The sequence below is a fragment of the Hypomesus nipponensis genome, chromosome 15 (assembly GCF_054491055.1).
Source record: "Hypomesus nipponensis isolate SF chromosome 15, ASM5449105v1, whole genome shotgun sequence".
Classification (NCBI taxonomy): Eukaryota; Metazoa; Chordata; class Actinopteri; order Osmeriformes; family Osmeridae; genus Hypomesus; species Hypomesus nipponensis.
The window spans coordinates 8,221,575-8,240,000 of NC_140375.1; the positions used below are offsets into that span (position 1 = coordinate 8,221,575).

Consider the following 18,426-nt stretch of genomic DNA (forward strand, 5'->3'; position numbering starts at 1 on the left):
TGTGTTTGTTTCATTAAGCTTTATTGGACAAAGTAAAGGTCACCATTTTCACAGAATTGTTACAGAACAAATTGACAGAGTTTTCATATCCTGGCTCACAGCTGTGGTTGGACAGGTCATCACCTGCCTCACATGGTACCCTCTGGACAGAAAGCTGTTCTCCTAGCCTTCTGAGAACTGCCGGAAGAGGGCCTCTGATTGGCTGTCTGCAAATTCTGGAACAAAGTGGATCTCCAGGATTTCAGAGAAGCCCTCAGACAGGCTGGGAGGAAGAAACTTTTTCCTGGGAGAGAGATGGGAATTCTGTTCATAAGACAAACCAACCCTAGCCTGTATCTTTTCTTTCTTTTTCTCTTGCTCCCTCATTTTCTCGTCTCTTTCTCTCTCCTGTCTCGAAACTCCATGGCAAAGCAGATAGATGTGGACTGGCTGTATGTAGGTAACCACAACTTACTTATAGCTGTGGAACACCATGTCGTTGACCTTGACGTGTTTGACAGTGGAGGGCATCATCTCACGGAACTGCAGAACACCACAAGAAGACGAGTTTAATGTGGGAGACAAACAGAATCACCAAGGAAACAGAGCTGTATCAAAAACGAAGAGAGAGAGGATCATTAATATATAAAGAATAAGGGATATTACTCTGTTGTTGTGCTTGGCCTGCTCCAGAGAAGCAGAGAACAGGAAACAGCGACAGAAGACCCCTACAGTCTGGGCCACCTCTACATACCTGGAGATGAATTCAAACACACAAATGTTTAAAACACACACAATTTCTACACACACCCACACACACACAAATAAGACACACACAGAGAAGCACTGGGGCAAAAACACACAGTTACCGTTTGCGAGACTCAATGTCTGGGTTGGTGTTGTCAATGACAACACTACGGCCCTCGTTCAGGGCCCGCTGACACGCTGACACACAGCTCTGCCAAGAGCCCAGGGTGTCCTGACATATACAGGTCAGAGGTCACAATGAGGTTTCAGGGGTCACATAGGGTTCATGTCTGATTGGCTGAGCCATGGCTCCCCCTCTACTTACCCTATTGGCGTAGGCGTAGCCCTGAGGGACGATGTGTTTGTGGAAGAATGTAGACTTTCCAGCTGGAGGACAAGAAAAGGTGGGAGAGAGACAGAGGAGTGTCGGCGTAAGAGAAAGAGTTAGAAAGACAAAGAAGGAAAGAAAGAAAGAAAGAAAGAAAGAGGAGAGCAAGAGAAAGTGAGAGTGTTTGAGAGAGAGAACGAGAGAGGAGAATGATCCTAAACTAAGAGAATAATAAGACTGCAAATGTAAAATATTCCACTCACAAGCCGGGTAACCCACAGCAACGATGATTTCCTGTTTGCTGGAAGTGAGAGAGGCACTGGGTGGGTCGTAGAGGCGGGCATTGACATCTAACTTCCTCTGAGGGAGAAAATGTACGTGCACACACACATTTAAGATACCCCTTGAAACATCTTTCCAACTCTGTGTTCTAGACACTGCATGTCCAGTCACTCACTGGGTCAAAGTCAGGCAGACTGTAGGGGGCACTCTTCCAACCCAGGAAGAACTCCTCTGGAGTGTGGAACTGCACCTGGAGGTTCAGAGCAAACTGGGGGAGGGATAGAGGTTGGAAGGGGGATGGAGAGAGACAGAGCGAGGGAGAGAACGAAAGGGAGAGGAACGAGGACAGTGAGTGTGAGAGGGTAGTAGGGGTTGGGTCTTTCTTCTCTGTGCTCTCAGCGGTCGAGAGATACAAGGGGAGTCTCACCAGTCTGTCACTGCAGGAGAAATCTTTCTTCTTCTTCCCTGGAGCCCAGTTGACCGGCCGGCCTGCCGCATCTGATTCAGAGCACTATGTCAGCTGTGTGAGTGAGTGAGTGAGTGAGTGAGTGAGTGAGTGAGTGAACAAACAGCTGACTCACCTCCCACATATAAACTCTGGCTCCTGTCCACAGACACGCCTCCGTTGGCCTGGACACACACACACACACACACACAAACAAACATGTTAGCCTACCTTTCACACACAGCACAGCTTGTGGGATTTAACACAGTTCAAGGAATGGAAATACTGAGAAGGGATGACACACCATGGCTAATCAAAATATAGGTGTGACAGAGGGTGTGTATGAGGTTGCCTGATGGGGTGTGTCTGACAGAGTGTGTGAGGGTGTGTGTGTGCTTCAGGGTGTGTGTTTGTCTTACCTTCTCAGACAGGTGCTCCCACATCCCTGTCACAGGCTTTCTGTACATACCAGGACCGGATGCTACAAACACCTGAACACACACACACACACACACACACCACACGCTATAACACTCCATCTGTGTGTATGTATAGAGGGATGAGTGTGCATGTACTGAATGTGTGCAAGTGTGTGGGTGCGTGCAGGTGTGTGTTCCCCAGCCCACCTGTATAGGTAGCTGGAGGGTTTTCAGGATGTTCTCTACTTTAAACTTGAAGTCCTCTGGCTTCAGCTTGCCTCTGGTAATGCCCATCTGGTTCGTGAAGAACACCACCTGAGAAGAAGGAGCTTCCTCAGGGTCTACAGTCAACCCTGCATGGCTCTCCTCAGAGCTTAGCACACACCCTAGTCTTGAGTTAAGACCTTGTCTGTGTTACACTTCCAAAGGTGGATCTCATGCAGCACATGTTGTGTCTCTCTCACCTTGTAGCCTTTCTGCAGCAGGCTGGCCAAACGAGGCTGGATCTCAGGGAACAGAATTCTGACAATCAAAGCAAGAACGGGTCACCATGTTACTGTAGTAAATCGGTAAAAGTAGCTGGGAATCATATAGCTTGTTTACCATTAGTGACTGAATAAAAGGTCACTCCAGACAGTCAGTCAGGCAGGCAGGCATAACCCCACCCCCACACAGACACACACATATATATATAAAACAATGGGCAGACATACTTCCAGTCATCAGGGCTGGTAGGAAACACCTTCCCTGACTTGGTAGTGATGATGCAACCGTCAATGTCGAAGCCTGCAATCTGGTCCACAGATGAGGGGATTTGGGGTTAGTCTCAATCATCTACAGTGGCCTCCTCTTCTTCACCCTTTTCTTCAAGACAACACTAAACTCTTATATACCTGGACATGCCCATACTGCAGAAACAAAACAGTTAGTCAGAAAACGGATAGTTAGACTGACCTTATTTCTTCCTTTCACTCCAGCAGCTGTGTAGAGCAGCAGGTTGCCTATCTGTTCCCACTGGCTCTGGGAACAGGCTGCAGATGACAATGATGATGAGGATGATGATGGAGAAGCTGAGTGCTTGATGCTGCTGGCCCTCTCTGCCAGCTCCTGTAGCTGTCTGAGTTTCTCTTCAGCCAGGCTCTCATCCTCGTCCTCATCAGCCCTCTGGCGCTTCCCCCTGGGGTCCTCATCAGGGCTGTGTGACCGCTTGGATGCCTGAACAAAAACAGTCATTTCCTTGGTTGCACATAAGACATGTTGTGGCATCAGGGTCAGAAGTCTTGCATACATGAGGGATATCCCAGCCTTCTCCCTGTACCTTCTTGGGAGAAGAAGCAAAGAAGTCTTTGATGCTGCGTTTGGGAGCAGGGCTCTCGTTCTTCCCTCCCCTGGTCTTGTCTGTGGCCTTGAGCCTCTCAGCACCCATGGTTCTTGGTTCTGGGGAGCCATCAGAGTACTGGACCCGGAAGGGGTGGCTCTGGTGGACCAGGAAGAGGGTGCCGTCCCTGGGAAGCCGCCCTGACTGGCCCCTGACAAGGTTTTCATCACCCAGGGAGCAGGGGTTAGGACCCAGCTGAGAGGGTGGGGAGGGGTAATATGGAGGCAGAGAGAGAAAATGAATAAAGCGAGGGGAAAGTTAGACAGACGCAGAGAGAGAAGAGTGGTGAGGGGGACAGAATGATGATGGTTATAAGATGACCTGTCCTGCACAGTCAAATCAACACTGAAGAGGGAAAAATGAAGATACTGTTTGTAAGATAAAGTGAGGTACAGTTGAGTGTGGACGTGGACAGATGCTGGTACCTGAGTCACAAGAACATTCTGGTCTGCATAGCACGCTACCAGCTTCACTACGGAGAGAAAGGCAAAACATGCTCTAAGCCATCAGACAGATATACAGGCAGGCAGCATTTAAATGAAGGCATCTTCCTCCCTCTCTTACCCTGGTGTCTGGAGCACTTCTTATCGGCGACTCCGGTCACCGGACCTCGACCCAGAATCACGGCTCGTCCGTCCGGTAGTGGGACGCAGGAACCTTCTTTACTCACCAGAGTACACTGCATTTCTCTGCAGTAAATATGAGAGTAATATTACTCTAAAATAAAGCTTTTGCGAAAATGACTTCCAAATAACTGACATTGAGTAACATGGTTAAATCAATTAAGCCAGTAAATTAGCAAGAAAGATCTAACTAAATGATGCCTTAACCCGCGCTTTGTGGACTTTGTTCATCATGAACACAAACTTGCTCAAGCTTTGCTCTGTTAAACAATTGCTAAACTATTGAATTGACGCCAACATAATATGCAGTGCTAATACTATGTCGTGCTTGCAAGTATAATGCGAGACACTTATTATTCCGTAAATTATTCCGTTCCTCAACAAATCTAGCTTACTTTTCAGGAGAAGATTTGCGGCACGATTTATCCAGTTAGCAAGTTAGCTTCATCACTTCTGAGAGCGGAGTAGATTCACTGTTACACCAATAAGATGAAACGTGTCCATCATCAAAATACATCCGTCTAGGGCTCGGCGTCTTTGGGTGTATTCCGTCTAGAAGTTCATTTAAGGCAGCGAACGCGGAGTGATAAGTTAAGTTAAAGTATCCCTCAGAATCATAGGTTTTCGTGAAACCGTGAAACCGTGAAACGGATTGTGCCGAGTCCAAATGAACCACATGCCGTCTTGACAGGTATTTCGAGAAAGGGTAACAATGTCATTTAATTTGAAGCGCATTACCCGGTGAGAGTTTGGTTGTCAGAAATCAGAATCAGAAAGGGATGTATTCTTTCGTTTCGTTTTGGGTTAAGTGTGGGTAATGTGCAATAGGCTACAAATAAAATTTGATTTGACTACTAAATCAACCACTGATGCTATACCGCACCAACAAACGTTTGTCTCGTAGGCAGGACAGGATTCTCTGACAACCTACATCCCAGCCATTACATGATGTGTGCCACACAGCTGGTTGACAATGCTGATGAGTTGGCAAGTTAGACATTGCATGTCTGGTCAGGTGACATTTAGGAAAAACAGGTTGGACTGGTTAGAGTTGTCTGCATCCTTTTGTCCTTGCCCAAATAAGTTGATTGACTTGCGATCCCTTCTGCACTGGCCACTGAGACGTGACCCTGCCCTTTTTATGGTGGAAACCTGGCTTGGCATTGGATACTCAGAAAAGGGCCCTCCTCCAGTTCAGTCTCTTCCCAGAACTGTACTTTTATTACTCTCATTGTGTTCTGTGCTGTTCAGACTGACCTTCGGTCACTGGATTATATATTTTATGTGAGTTTTTCCATGTGTCATTATCAGTGTGATATTAGCAGTGGATTTACTATAAAGACAGGCAAGTCTTACTTCTGTTTATGTTTTTTTGTGCAGCTACTTGCAGATCAGTAGTGTATTTCAAGAGAGAGAGATGTCGATTTTTTAATGAACATTTTAATTGTTTATTTGCATGTGCTTGATTTGGGTTACATTCCTTCATGCAGAGTGACCTTACCTGCTTACGAGATAACTTAGCCTTCTTGTTCCCAGTCAACTACCCCCAACGCCCTTCTACCCAGCCATGACTCAGAGCAGCAGCAGCTCCTCTCTCCTGGAGGAGTCTTACTCCTCCCTGATGAGGGGCATCCAGGAGCTGGACCTCGGTGGGTCCATCCCCTCCGACCTGGTCCTCATCGGGGACCACGCCTTCCCCCTGGCCATGAACCCCCGGGGCCAGGTCCTGATGGCGGCCTCCTTCTATGGCCGTGGCCGCCTGGTGGTCCTGGGCCACGAGAGCTACCTTACCACCTTCCCCAATCTAGTGGACAACGCCCTGGCCTGGCTGAGCGTTGATCCAGCCCAGGACAGCCCCTCTGTGGGGATCCACCCCAGCTGCAGCGCCCTGGTGGGCCAGATCAGCGGGGGCCGCATGGAGACCCGGGTGGGGCCTCTGACCCAGGGGCTGGGGGTGTACGTAACCAATGTCTACAGTGTGAAGGGGGAGGAGAAGGGGCTGGTGGAGTTCATGAAGGCTGGAGGCGGGCTGCTGCTGGCGGGGCAGGCCTGGAGCTGGGCCCAGTCGAACCCAGGACAGAACACGTTGCTGAACTTCCCTGGGAACCATGTGTCCAGCGTGGCGGGGGTCTACTTCTCTGAGCACTGTGGGGAGGTGGCGTCTCTCCCTGTGCCCCCTCAAATACCTTCCAGCTGGATGGCTGTGGCGTGAGTAACCCCTTTTCAGAAAGAGATTGGGTGGACTGTTCGAGTGAGTGAGTGAGTGAGTGAGAGAGAGCATAATGGGCAAAGGCTTACAGGCTTTCAGAGCAACAAAAAGGTGGGACAGAGAGAATGAGAGGGTAATAAACCAGTGTATTGTGTGCCATCATGCAAATGCCACGACTCAAAGGTGGGCAGTTGTTTCAGTTTTATGTTGTATGTAGTCCACAAAGTGAGATGGAGGAGAGATGTAAATAAACTAGAATGTCCTTTAATATTACTTAAGGCTCACTGTGGCTCCCTTGCTACTCCTTCTTTCCTTCTCTCTCTCTCGCTCTCTCTCTCTCTCTCTGTCTCTCTCTCTTTCTCTCTCTCTAGTATAGAGAAGGACTTCAAGGACGACCTGGAGTTCCTGCTAAAGGGTGTGTCTGAATTTCACATCCACGGCGGAGCTGTTCCCTCCGAGGTGCTTGTCCATGGCCCTCTCGCCTTCCCCATCGGCTCCGCCCATGGCAGCTGTTCCTTCCTGGCCGGGGCTTACTACGGCCAGGGGCGGGTCATCCTGGTTTCGCATGAGGGCTACCTGAATCATGTGGAGCTCAGCACATTTTGGACAAACGCCGTCCGCTGGTTGGATGAGGGCCGTAATGGGTTGGTAGGCGTGGCCCCCGGTCTTGACTCAAGCCTTCTCCACCAATCAGGCCTGACATGTGAACAGACGGGCTTCAGGAAGGACCTGAGTGTGTATGTGTGCAATTCCTACAGCGACCAGCACGCTGAAGACATCCAGCACTTTGTAGCAGAGGGAGGGGGGCTCCTGATTGGGGGGCATGCCTGGTGGTGGGCAAGCCAGAACCCTGGGCGCAATGCCCTCACAGAGTACCCAGGTACACAGTCAAACCCATACCACACAGTATCTCCAAAAGTACATACTTTATTAGTTTGATGTCGTTTGTTACTGGCATTATACATTATAGGTGCAATAGGTAAATGCCTGTTGTTGTTGTTGTTGTTGTTGTTTTTTCTCTAGGCAACCGCATCCTGAACAGGATGGGCCTGAGCCTGTTGAGCGACACTGTGCCGGCAGGCTGCTACCCAGCTCCAACCCCCGGTCAGTCATGCTCTCAGGGATACCACTTCCGCCAGCTTCTGCGCCGCTTCGCCAGTCACGTGAACACTGGGGCGGAGCTAACACAGCATGAGGAGAACTGTCTTAAGAAGCTGGGCAAAGACTGCTCTATGTACCTGAACATGCAGGCGTACGACTGCTCCTCGTACTCCAACGTCCTCTCCTCACTGACCGACATCCTGAAGCAGGCTGCCGTTCCACAGGTACACTTGATCTGACTATTAGTACAGCAACTTTTAGGACTGTTCCATTGTTCCATTGGCTGTGGTTTTATGGGTGAACAAAACCAAGTTCACCCATATATTTCAGATTGTACTCTAAGGTTACTCCCTTACTCTCAAGCCAGCCTACAGGTATTTTCTGCACTCCCTTCCTCACAGGTGTGTCAGTCATGCCCGGTCAGCCAACCCAAGGACCACCTGCTCTTGAGTGTGGGGGCGGAGGTATACAAGGTGTGCCCGGACCCGGATGCCCTCCTGCCATACCTCATCAAGGACCAACCGGTCAGGGCGGTGCGGTACAATACCAACATCACCATCAGAACAAAGACTGGTGGTGAGGTCTTCATATAGAGACTGTCTGTCTGTCTGTCTGTTCGTCCATCCCTGTTTCCATGTCTGATTGGTTAAACTGTGTGTGTTTGTGTTTCAGGCTCAGAAGAGTGGATCAGTACAGGTCTCTACCTCTCCCCTGGGATGAGAACATACATGGCCATGCCTTCAGCGATTGTCAACAAGGGCTGGAAGGTATACCAGATTCGCAGAAATTCTCTCCCTTATCTCCAATCAACACATACTGTATGCAGTCACAATTAAACTGCAAGTGTTCTAAATGATGATGTGTGTTTATGTGTGTATTTGTCAACCTCAGGTGCAGATTGGCTGTCAGACTGATTACATTGGGAACTCATCAGAACTGAGGCGGGCTCCGTCCGTCTGCCAGTGTGTGCCTGTCGACTCAGAGATGATGCAGGTGTGGAACCTGTGGGGCGGGCTCATCTACCTGGTGGCTCCGCCCAACACAGAGGTGGATGGGGCTGAGGTCATGGTTCAGGTGGCCATACCGGCACCCTACTACAAGTCTGGTGAGTGTGTGTGTGTCGGTGAGTGTTTGTGTTGGTGTGCGTCTGCGTTTGTATTTAGAAGACCAAGAGAGAGGTAATGCTTGTTGAAAATAACGTAAATGTGATGTAAAATTGTACATGATGAATGTAAAATGTTAGTATTTGGATCATAGTATTTAAGTGTTCACGTGGCCATCAAGTGGTTTTGTTCATCCATGTATTCATCTGATGTTTGTGTGTTGATGGTCTTATTTGTAGTGTATCAAATTGTAGTGTGTTAAATTGTTGAACGAGAGGGTTCATCTCAAGGGGTTTACCCTAGTGAGTTTCATAATTTCATTCATAAATATTTGAGTTTTCCTATTGGTTGCTCTTCCCCTTCCAGGTGTGACAACCCTTGCTGATTGGATGATCCTGCGCACTGCCCCCTCCCCTTGGGCGGAGCTTGAGTTTGAGAACATCATCCTGACGGTACATTCGGATGTGGTGCGCGGCCTGGAGCGCCCTGATGAGGTCGCTGCGCTCTGGGATGACATCATGAGGGGCGTTGCTGACCTGGCCGCTGTGCCAGCCAAGTTCACCCGCAAGGAGCGCTTTGTAGCGGACGTCCAGATATCACATGGTCTCTCTCCGTCTGCATATCTCTCTCTCTCTGTCTGTCTGCCCATTTTTATTTCTCTCTCTGCATCTCTCTCTCTCTGTGTTTCTCTGTCTGTCTGCCCATCTCTGTCATTATTTCCTTGTCTCTCTCTGTCTCTCTCTTCCTGTCTGTTTCTCTCTCTCACGTAAAAGCATCACACTGAATCCTCATGTACTTCTCTGGAACCTCCAGGCTTCATGCACGCGGGCTACCCCATCATGATCCAGTCCTGCTCCGCTGCAGAGCTGGTGAACGTTAAGCTGGCACGGAGCTCCGGCATCTGGGGGGCCATCCACGAGCTCGGGCACAACCAGCAGAGATGGGCCTGGGAGTTCCCCCCCAACACCACCGAGTGCACCTGCAACCTGTGGTCCGTGTACGTGCATGAGCAGGTTCTGGGGGTGGACCGGGGCCAGGCCCACCCCAACATGGCTCTGGTCCATCGGCAGAGCCGGGCTAAGGGGTATGCCATGGGGGGGCGGAACCTGGGGGCCTGGGACATGTGGACCGCCCTGGAGACCTACATGCAGGTGACAAGGGGAGGGGTTTGTAGAACCTGTTTGTAGAACATCCTAGAATACACTCCAGGACGTGTCTTGGAAACATCTTTTTGACAGTGTGCTCCATTTCTAAACACTCCCTGTGTTTTACCACTCCCACACACTCCCTCCTTCCATCTTTTCTCTTATTTATTCTAGCTCCAGGATGTGTTTGGCTGGGAGGCCTTCAAGAAGGTGTTTGCACAGTACCACACCATGCAGAACGTTCCTGGGGACAACGCGGGCAAGATGAACATGTATGCACAGACCTTCTCCCAGGTGGTGGAGAAGAACCTGGCTCCCTTCTTTAAGGCCTGGGGCTGGCCCATAGATGGTGCCACTGAGGAGAAGCTCTCCTCCCTGCCAGCCTGGACAGACCACCCCATGGCTCAGTACGGCTAACCTGGACAGACACAGAGAGGGGGGCGGGGGGGGGGGTGGGGGTGGGCTGGTGGAAGGTTGGGGGGCATATACTATATATAGAATATATAGTATAGAATAGACTTTATTTGTCATTGTACATTAGATACTCAACGAAATTAGCTTGTGCAACCACAAAAAAACGAAAACACAAAAAACAATGCTTACATCCACATACACCCTTCAACCCACACATATATATATTAAAAACATAAATAGTTGGGTGAGGGGTAGGAGGGTTGTGTGGGTATTTAGTTCTGGGATGGCCCTGGAGATGAAACTATTCTGCAGTCTGGAGGTGCAGGCAGTGGTGGCCCGGTAGCGCCTGCCTATGGATATCTGTATAAGAATTTAGCTGCAGTTGGTGAAGGGAGGTGAAGGGACCCATGACTGTACTGTGTGTGTACAGTAGGCATAAACATACTGTTCAAGAAGTCTGAAGCACACCCCTTTATTGCACTGACTGACACTTTACTCAAAAACCAAAATGCTGGATAAATGCATCTTTATTATTTAACAGTAGTTACAGTTGTTTAACAACTGTAACAATCATAACATTGTGTTTTCTTTAAATTATAATAAATAGCACACATACAAACAAATATTGACACAGATTTCTGATATGAGAGACTGTAGCTATGTTCTTTTTACTCCTATCATGTTGCTATTTGCAAATGTTGGTTACCTCAAGCCCTCACAGAATTACTTCCATGGCAACTGAACTGACACTGAATATCACCGTATTGTAGAACATGATTTATTCATTCAATTGTGAACGTATTTTTACGGTTGAAGCAATTGCACACCGGCATGGGCCAGTTATTGGAGCTGCATTACCTGAAATGGAAATTTGAAAATAAATTCATGAAAAATATTCTCTAACATTAGTAGCCCCAGATTTGAGATGATTTATTCAGACAGTATTCCTAATGTTTAACTTTTGCCTACGGATCTATAGCCTGGAAACCAGACCAATCTGCAAGCTCAGGTTAATGTCGGCAACCTGAACTACGCCCCACGTTTCATGCCTGGCAGTGGTTATGGAACAGCTGCCCGACTGGCGAGGTATCGAACTGCTGCAGGAAAGCGCTGAGCTCGGTCAGAGAGTGCTGGTCGACCCTGTTCTGCTCGGTGTTACGAGCGGTGGCAGCGCCGCTGAGAACTGGCCTCCCGTTCGCGTCCACGCAGCAGTAGGCGTTCCACATGTAGTCGGGAATGTTGACTCTCTTTACGTTGTTCTTGATAATCCAGTTGTCGGTGGAGGGAACGGCGCCCACCAGGACGTACGCCTCGGAGCACTGGGTCCGGAAAATGTCGGTGAGGTCCAACTCGTGGATCCTCCACGCATCCTGGTTGAATTTGGGGTTCTGCGGAACCACGTTGGTCAGAGTGAAGGTGGCGTTACGACCTGGGACTTAAAGAGAAGAGAAGGATTGGGGTAGAGATGGGAGGGAGGTATAAAGGAATGAACATGGGGTGATTTCAAAACACTTACCCAGTAAAACATTTGCTAAACAGTCCATAATGTAAGCCTATGGGCCAGGACATCTAACCAGGGTTCCAGGAATTGCCCTACCAGCATGGTGTCCATTGGGGTTCAGGTGCCCGCGGTCAAAGCCAGAGTGTTTGTAGTCCTCGTTCAAGGCCTGCCTCTCACCCAGGAAGATGTCAGGATTGTCCTTGCCCAGCCAGTAACCATCCTTCATCTCAGCTGCCCAAGAACTGTTCACAAGCTTACACATAAAAACAAACATTTTGATTAATTTTCACAGTTTTGAGAATATTTCCAATGAAAATCTGTCAGTGAACATACTTGTTGTTTTTCTTCTCCAAATGTTACTTCAGCACTTCAAAAGGTTGCCTCTGAAAGTAATTAGGCTACTTGAGGTTGCTTGATTTGAACTTGTCTTGCACGCCAGCTATGTAGAAGTAACTTTACTTTTTAACATGAACCAAATCAAATTGACCTCAGATATCTGAGCCAAATGCACTCCCTTTTACATACTACTGACCCCAGCCTTGACCTCCGCTCCCTGCCTTCAATTTCCGAGTACCTGCATGTAGTTTGAAAGTCAAATCAAATGTACCTCACTACAAAACAACCCCACAGCCACCTTTCTGTTGCCTCAGACTCTGGCTCCCGTCCCAGTGACCCACCTGGGGCTCCACAAACCAGCGCTTCTCCCGGCCTCCGCCATTGCTGGGCTGAAAGCGGTAGGCTGAGTACACAGCAATGCGGTGGGCGGTGTCGTACAGCGTCGCAAAATGGTACCGGTTGGCAAAGCGTTGACATAGGCGGGCAGCACCGGGCGTGGTGGCGCCCCACTCCGGAACCTTCCCTTGGTAGAAGTACTCCAGACACTCCGGAACGTCCTGGAATCGAGCAACCACATCCGCCCCGACGAGGGAGAGGGAAAGCGAGAAGAGGAGAGAGAGGAGGGCATGCATGGCTGCTGTTGTTGCAGTCTGCGTGACAGTGGAAGGTTTGAGCTGGAGGGGTCTAGCTTGGTTGGAGCCCTGGTCTGATCTGGTGTGGCTACACTGGCTTATCCTGTTCTAACCTGGGTTATATAGTCTATGTCTTGTTACACACACCAGCTACTCCTCCTCTCTCTAACGCTGCCTCTCTCTCTTTATTATCTGAGTTTCTGACACGTGAGGGACCCTCCTCGTGTGTAAATGACCAGGTGCATGGAGGTCAGTGGAGGTTGTAGCTGCATCTGTTCTGCATGTGCAGCGTTCAGTGTCCTCGGGAAACAACATCACGACTGAAAATACACGTGAACACTCAGCAGCTCAAGGATGAATCACTCAAGTTAGATTGATTAGAAGAAATGACCAAAAAATAAAGCAGAAATACACTCTCCCCAGGTGTTTGATGGTAGTTCAAAATAAACATTTGGTTACACAACCCTGGTCTCACATGTCGGTTTCCCAGGCTACAGGGGGAAATGGTAGGGGGTGGGAGGTAGAGAGGTTGGGAGAAGGGGGAGGGGTAGAAAGGTGGAAGGGTGGAGAGGCGGTGGCATGGAAGAGAGTGGGGGTGAAACTGTGAGGTGAAGGAGACATCGAGAGATTGAGGGGTGAAAGGGTAGAGTACTGAAAGATCTACAGGTAGAGGGGAGATGAAAGGCTGAGGGTTAGAGTGGAAGACTGTGGATGAACAAGATCAGTGTTGCACAATGCTCTTCCTGGAGGGCTACCGTCTTGAGGAGGATTCTACACTATTGTTCCCATCTCTGATCCACACCTGATTCTAAGAACTCGCTTGTTGACAAGCTGGTCTTGTCTCAACTGGGATTGGAGAGAAAACGTAGGTGGGTCGATCCACTGAAGCATGGTTGGCTAACTCTGGACTATAGGATCAAATCTGTTATACATGATCCATGTTTGATCAGACCAGGGTGTCTCATGATCAGCCCACAGTGTTTGGTGGTCAGAAATACACCTGTTGTTATTGGCTGTTTGTGCTGCGTTCTCCTACTCATCAGTTTATAATTTTTTAGGTCAATAATTATCTTGACAAATTCACATACTCCTGTCTGTGTGCCTGTCTCTGTCTGCAGACTTCAGACTCCATTCATTCACACAGAAGTTTCTGTTCTCACACTCTAACACTAGATGGCAACGTTGTCTTATGACTCCAAAGTCCAGCAGTAGAGACCTGCTATATTTCTGGGAGCAAAACCTAGTATTTACATACTAATTTCTCAACCCTTGTAGCCAGCGCTCTAAATCCATCTATGTATCCTCCTGCGTTTCCTCATCAGGATGTTACTTTTATCACAGCTCAGAGAAACAGTCTGTATCTAATCCAGTGTGCCTTCACAGGGAGTGAATGGCACATCGAGCTATCTGTGGGACTCCCTCCATGCGTTCATTAAAGAGAGAACACACCCCGAGTGACAAGCACAAGGTAATTATCCGACTCCGCTTTGACAGGTGTGTCTGTTTGTCTGTCACTACAGGAAGCAGCCGAGATGGACAGGCTTCTTCCTATTGGTCTCGGCCACTCCAGTGATGAACCTTCGGGGCGTTAATTGCCTGCGGCCTTCTCTCACATGGATCCTGTGTAGATAACACTTGTTAATCTGCCTTGAAGTTTATATGTCAGATCATTCATTTTATAGTCCTATAATTATCCAGTCCTTAGTCTATTCATGATATTTTTCAATTGTAGGACATAGTAGGTGGAGGTCACTGTGTTTTTCTCTAATGTATATACAAACCAAACTATGCTGGAGTGAGTGTCTATATGATGTGTGTGTGTACAGAAGTATGTGTGAAATGTGGGTTGTTGTAGTTTCTGCAGGTGAGTGTGTAAGTGTGATGGAGTGTGAGTCTCCATCTCAGGATTTGATGACTCATCACCGGCATTCTAGAAGGTGCTGTAGCGTGCATTGTTTAGTCTTGTAAAAGGTTTCTCTTGAGTGGTACACGCATCACGTGCCATACAGTAGATAATGCCTTTTATACTGTGGACTACTATAACATTTGGAAGGCTGTTCACCTTACAGGCTGTCTGTAAGCATCAAAGGCGATGTCTGAGCCTCACAGCTTGTGTCTTTGTGTTTCATGTCTGTGAGCCTAACTGGCTGGTTTGCTAAGCTTGCGGCCTGTGTCTCTTCTGTCTTCCTCTAGTCTGTCTGGGTGAGGAGAGCTGTGAGGCTGCTTCTCTGGCAGCCTGTTTGAGAATCCTGATGTGCAGGGAGGGAGCAGCCTCACAGAGAAAGACTCACCAAGGAAACAGATGAACAAAAAAAGCTCATTCAAAACACCCCAATGCCAGCACCACCCAATATATACTACTTCTTTATCAACGCCCTCCCTCTCTCGTTCTCTCCTCTCTCTCCCACCCTCTTTCTTCTCTCTCTCAACCCTCTCTCTTCTCTCATCTCTTTTTTTCTCTCCATCTTTTCTCCTCTCTCTCTCGTTTTCTGAAAGTCAATTCATTTCAGATGCATTCATACATTTCCAATATCTTTATGTATGAGCCCACTCACCCCCTCCCTCCCTCCCCATTACTGTAATCCATCACTCTTCCATCATCCTCCATGCAAACAGGCCCAGAGTTACCATGGCAACCACCTCCGGCCCGGCAGTGCGCAGCCTGGCTCTGATTGGCTGGTCGGGAGTCAGTCTGAGCCTGTCTGGTGGATGTGGTAATTGGCTGGGAGACTCAGCCCCCCTGTACCCCCCACTCCACTCCACACACACCACACACATACTGTACTACAGACACACATACAGTAAACCTCTACACATACAAACACACAGCAGAGAGCAGACATCCTTGGAGGTAGTAGAGAGAGAGAGACCAGGGTCAGAGCAATGCACCAGGCTATGAGGGGGGGAGGGGCCCAGCACATTTTTGGGACGGTTTGTGTGTGCGTCGGTGTCTGTCCATGTGTGTGTGTGCGTTGGCGTTTGTGCGCCTGTTTGTGTGTGTGGACGAGAATGTGTGTATGCGTGTGTTTATGAGTTTGAGTGTATGTTTATGTGTGTGGACGAGAAGGTGTGTATGCGTGTGTTTATGAGTTTGAGTGTATGTTTGTGTGTGTGTGTATGTGTGATGAGGTACTGAAGTTGGAGTACAGGCAGTAAGGGCCGGGGTTAGGGGTGGGTTAGGGGTGGTTAGGGCTGGGGTTAGGGCTGGGGTTAGGGCTGGGGTTAGGGGTGGGGTTAGGGGTGGGACCGGCGCCAGCAGGTGGATGGAGGATCAGGGTTCCAGCCAGACTGTTAAAAATACCTTGTTCCCTGAGGGACCCAGTTTAGTAGCATGGAGGAAAGACCAACGCAGTCTGGGTCCTCACCCCTCCTGATCAGACACCATGCTACCAGAAGGAATAACCAGCTGCACACACACACACACACAACTGACAACACACACACATTTTAGACAAGCTCAGACTTTGTTTGATGATTTGATAGTGCGTTTGCAGCATTGACACACACACACACACACACCAAAGACTAGACCTCAGGAGCAACTATTTTTATTTCATCTTTTTAATGAAAAAAATAGGAGAAAAGACAAAACAATTTTGGGGAGGTCAGCCTTGAGGAGGCTGGATGAATATACAGAGCATGAGTGACAGAGATGCAGTCCTTGTTATAAAGCATTCCTGCAGGGTGGGGGCAGGGGAAGGGACAGGAGGGAGGCAGGGGGGAGGGGTAGGCGGGAGGCAGGGGGAGGGGTGGGTGGGAGGGAGGCAGGAGGGAGGGAGGGAGGCAGGGTGAGTATGTTAATCTCCATCAGGTTGAGTATGTTCAAAAAACATTTTGTCCAGTGTATTTATTTACCAAGAGACAGTTACAGAGAAAAACGTAAATAAAAATGTGCACACACACTCATGCTCACACACACTCTCTCAAACAAACACACTCACACACTCATACACAGAGTCATTTCATATTTGGGAAATAAAAGTTGAAGCAAGATCACAGCACAGACATGTACATGTAGAAGAGAGGCTCAGATCGTGCTTGCTTCTTCCTGGGGGGGGGGCCAGGTCGACCATGTGACCCTTACATGACCCCTGCATGACCCATGACCCCACAGAACATGGAGGTGGGGCAGGGTGGAGAACAAGGAGGGAGCGGAGTAACCCTGCATGTCCCCCTCCATTAGTCTGTCTCCTCATACAAAGTTGAAAGTTCATATAACATATTAGGTTGATCCCCTCGCTCGCCCTCCCATTACCCAAACTCAACCCCCCCCCCACCCCCATCCCACGACCCCAGACAATCAAGACTGTAGTCCACCTAAGTGCCAGAATGCATCCCAAAGTAAAGGCTTTTTATCATTAGTATCATCATTCATACTATCAGATCACGAACATACACATATACATACACACATACTCAACACCAATAATCACTCACTTCCTGGTTTGTGTGATAACATCGGCTCTGGAAACCATTTTTTGTACTGGAAATATCAGTGGTCAGATCTGATGGTAGATAACTTTACACAGGTACTGTTTGCCGCTGGTTCAGTTGTGGCAGGACAGGTGTGATCTAGTTGCCATAGAGACAGCGCAAGAACATTATATTACAATGATTTGTGATGTTGAAACGGAACTTCTATCAGGGAGCTTTGTGTCTCTCTGTCTCTCTTGCACACTCATACACATGCACACACTCACACACACACACACAGAACAAACAAACTGTGCAAAATGTTCAAAGTACAAAAACATCAACAACAACAAAAATAACAAATAAATACGTTTAAAAAAACAGAGAAATCTTCCTTATTCATCTTCAAAAGTCTCGTCTGTATCAAAACATGAGTCAGCACATGCCAGAATGATGCCGCATCAGTTTGGTAATGTTTGACCTCATGTTAGGTCAGAGTGTACCAGAACAAACACAAAGTAAACATGAGAACTGAGATGTCCCAGTGATGAACAGCAGGGACCAGCCGGGAGAAGGACCCACGTCCACAGGAATAAAGCGATTCCATTTTTCACATTTTTCTCCTCTCATTCTGATTCACACAGGTACAGGAAGAGGAAACGGCATGATGAAAGACAGAGCAACTATCTATTTACAGCGAATGTCTCCCAACTTCAAGCTTTGAGAGGAGGATTCACAGGCCAGAGAGGGTGGTCTGGGGACCAGTCCTACTGGCCACTGGGACGGACAGACCGAGAGCTGGACGGAAAGAGGCTTTGGGATGAGAAAGGATGAATCCGACCCACACACTACTTCTGACATCCTGCTTGTGACTCCTCCTGGTCCTCCTTGCCTGTTCAGCTTGGCTCCTAAGATAGCATGCTTCAGACCAGGCCTACAGCACACAGAGCACCCTGCTGGGTAGTGACCTCTCCTTCTGTATCCATTCACTTTCACATGTATTCTTCATGAAAAGCACAAGCTGGCTTTTTGATTGGTCGAATGCAATGCCTAACCAGGAAAAAGATGTTTCTCTAAAGTCCCTCCTTCTTCCTCATCCCCAAACTTTTCACTGGTCCAATGTAGCACCTGGGAGGCCACGGCTGGTTTCAACACACATACACACACACGCACACACGCCCATAGTGGGTCACAAACACATTATTGCGAATTAAGTGTGCTTTCATAAATACTTTTCATCCTTCAAATATATATAAAAAAATAAAAAAAACAACAACATTATAATAACACCATGCAGAACAACAAACAAAAGTAAAATAAAAAAGCCTTGGGGACTTTTGGGACAAGGTCTTTTCATGAACTTCTGCATTA

The 18,426-nt window shown here is 48.4% G+C and overlaps 3 protein-coding genes across 4 annotated transcripts; 1 reads left to right on the forward strand and 2 right to left on the reverse strand.

The window, feature by feature from the left end:
* pnkp (polynucleotide kinase 3'-phosphatase) lies at positions 1-4,730 on the reverse strand. The gene is made up of 18 exons (XM_084674182.1): positions 4,597-4,730; positions 4,143-4,267; positions 4,004-4,050; positions 3,519-3,773; positions 3,155-3,415; positions 2,914-2,993; positions 2,665-2,722; positions 2,408-2,515; positions 2,201-2,272; positions 1,918-1,966; positions 1,764-1,834; positions 1,512-1,604; positions 1,318-1,414; positions 1,052-1,113; positions 849-958; positions 646-733; positions 455-522; positions 1-283 (listed from the first exon to the last, which is right to left on the reverse strand). Exons 2-18 carry the CDS (start codon positions 4,261-4,263, stop codon positions 163-165), a joined length of 1,761 nt encoding a protein of 586 aa, XP_084530308.1. The 5' UTR covers positions 4,264-4,267; positions 4,597-4,730; the 3' UTR covers positions 1-162.
* Positions 4,731-4,769: 39 nt separating this feature from the next.
* LOC146257307 (TRPM8 channel-associated factor homolog) lies at positions 4,770-10,189 on the forward strand. 2 transcript variants are annotated; one of them, XM_084674179.1, is made up of 10 exons: positions 4,770-4,892; positions 5,692-6,409; positions 6,782-7,290; positions 7,434-7,735; positions 7,913-8,087; positions 8,184-8,278; positions 8,403-8,616; positions 8,981-9,217; positions 9,428-9,765; positions 9,934-10,189. In XM_084674179.1, exons 2-10 carry the CDS (start codon positions 5,769-5,771, stop codon positions 10,174-10,176), a joined length of 2,754 nt encoding a protein of 917 aa, XP_084530305.1. In that variant the 5' UTR covers positions 4,770-4,892; positions 5,692-5,768; the 3' UTR covers positions 10,177-10,189. The 2 variants fall into 2 exon arrangements, with proteins under 2 accessions (XP_084530305.1, XP_084530306.1); XM_084674180.1 differs by having other exon boundaries at positions 4,777-4,892; positions 5,738-6,409.
* Positions 10,190-10,701: 512 nt separating this feature from the next.
* Positions 10,702-12,719, reverse strand: LOC146257308 (endonuclease domain-containing 1 protein). Its single transcript, XM_084674694.1, has 3 exons — positions 12,352-12,719; positions 11,771-11,927; positions 10,702-11,608 (listed from the first exon to the last, which is right to left on the reverse strand). The coding sequence occupies exons 1-3, from the start codon at positions 12,640-12,642 to the stop codon at positions 11,217-11,219; spliced, it is 840 nt and encodes a 279-aa protein (XP_084530820.1). The 5' UTR covers positions 12,643-12,719; the 3' UTR covers positions 10,702-11,216.
* Positions 12,720-18,426: the final 5,707 nt, after the last annotated feature.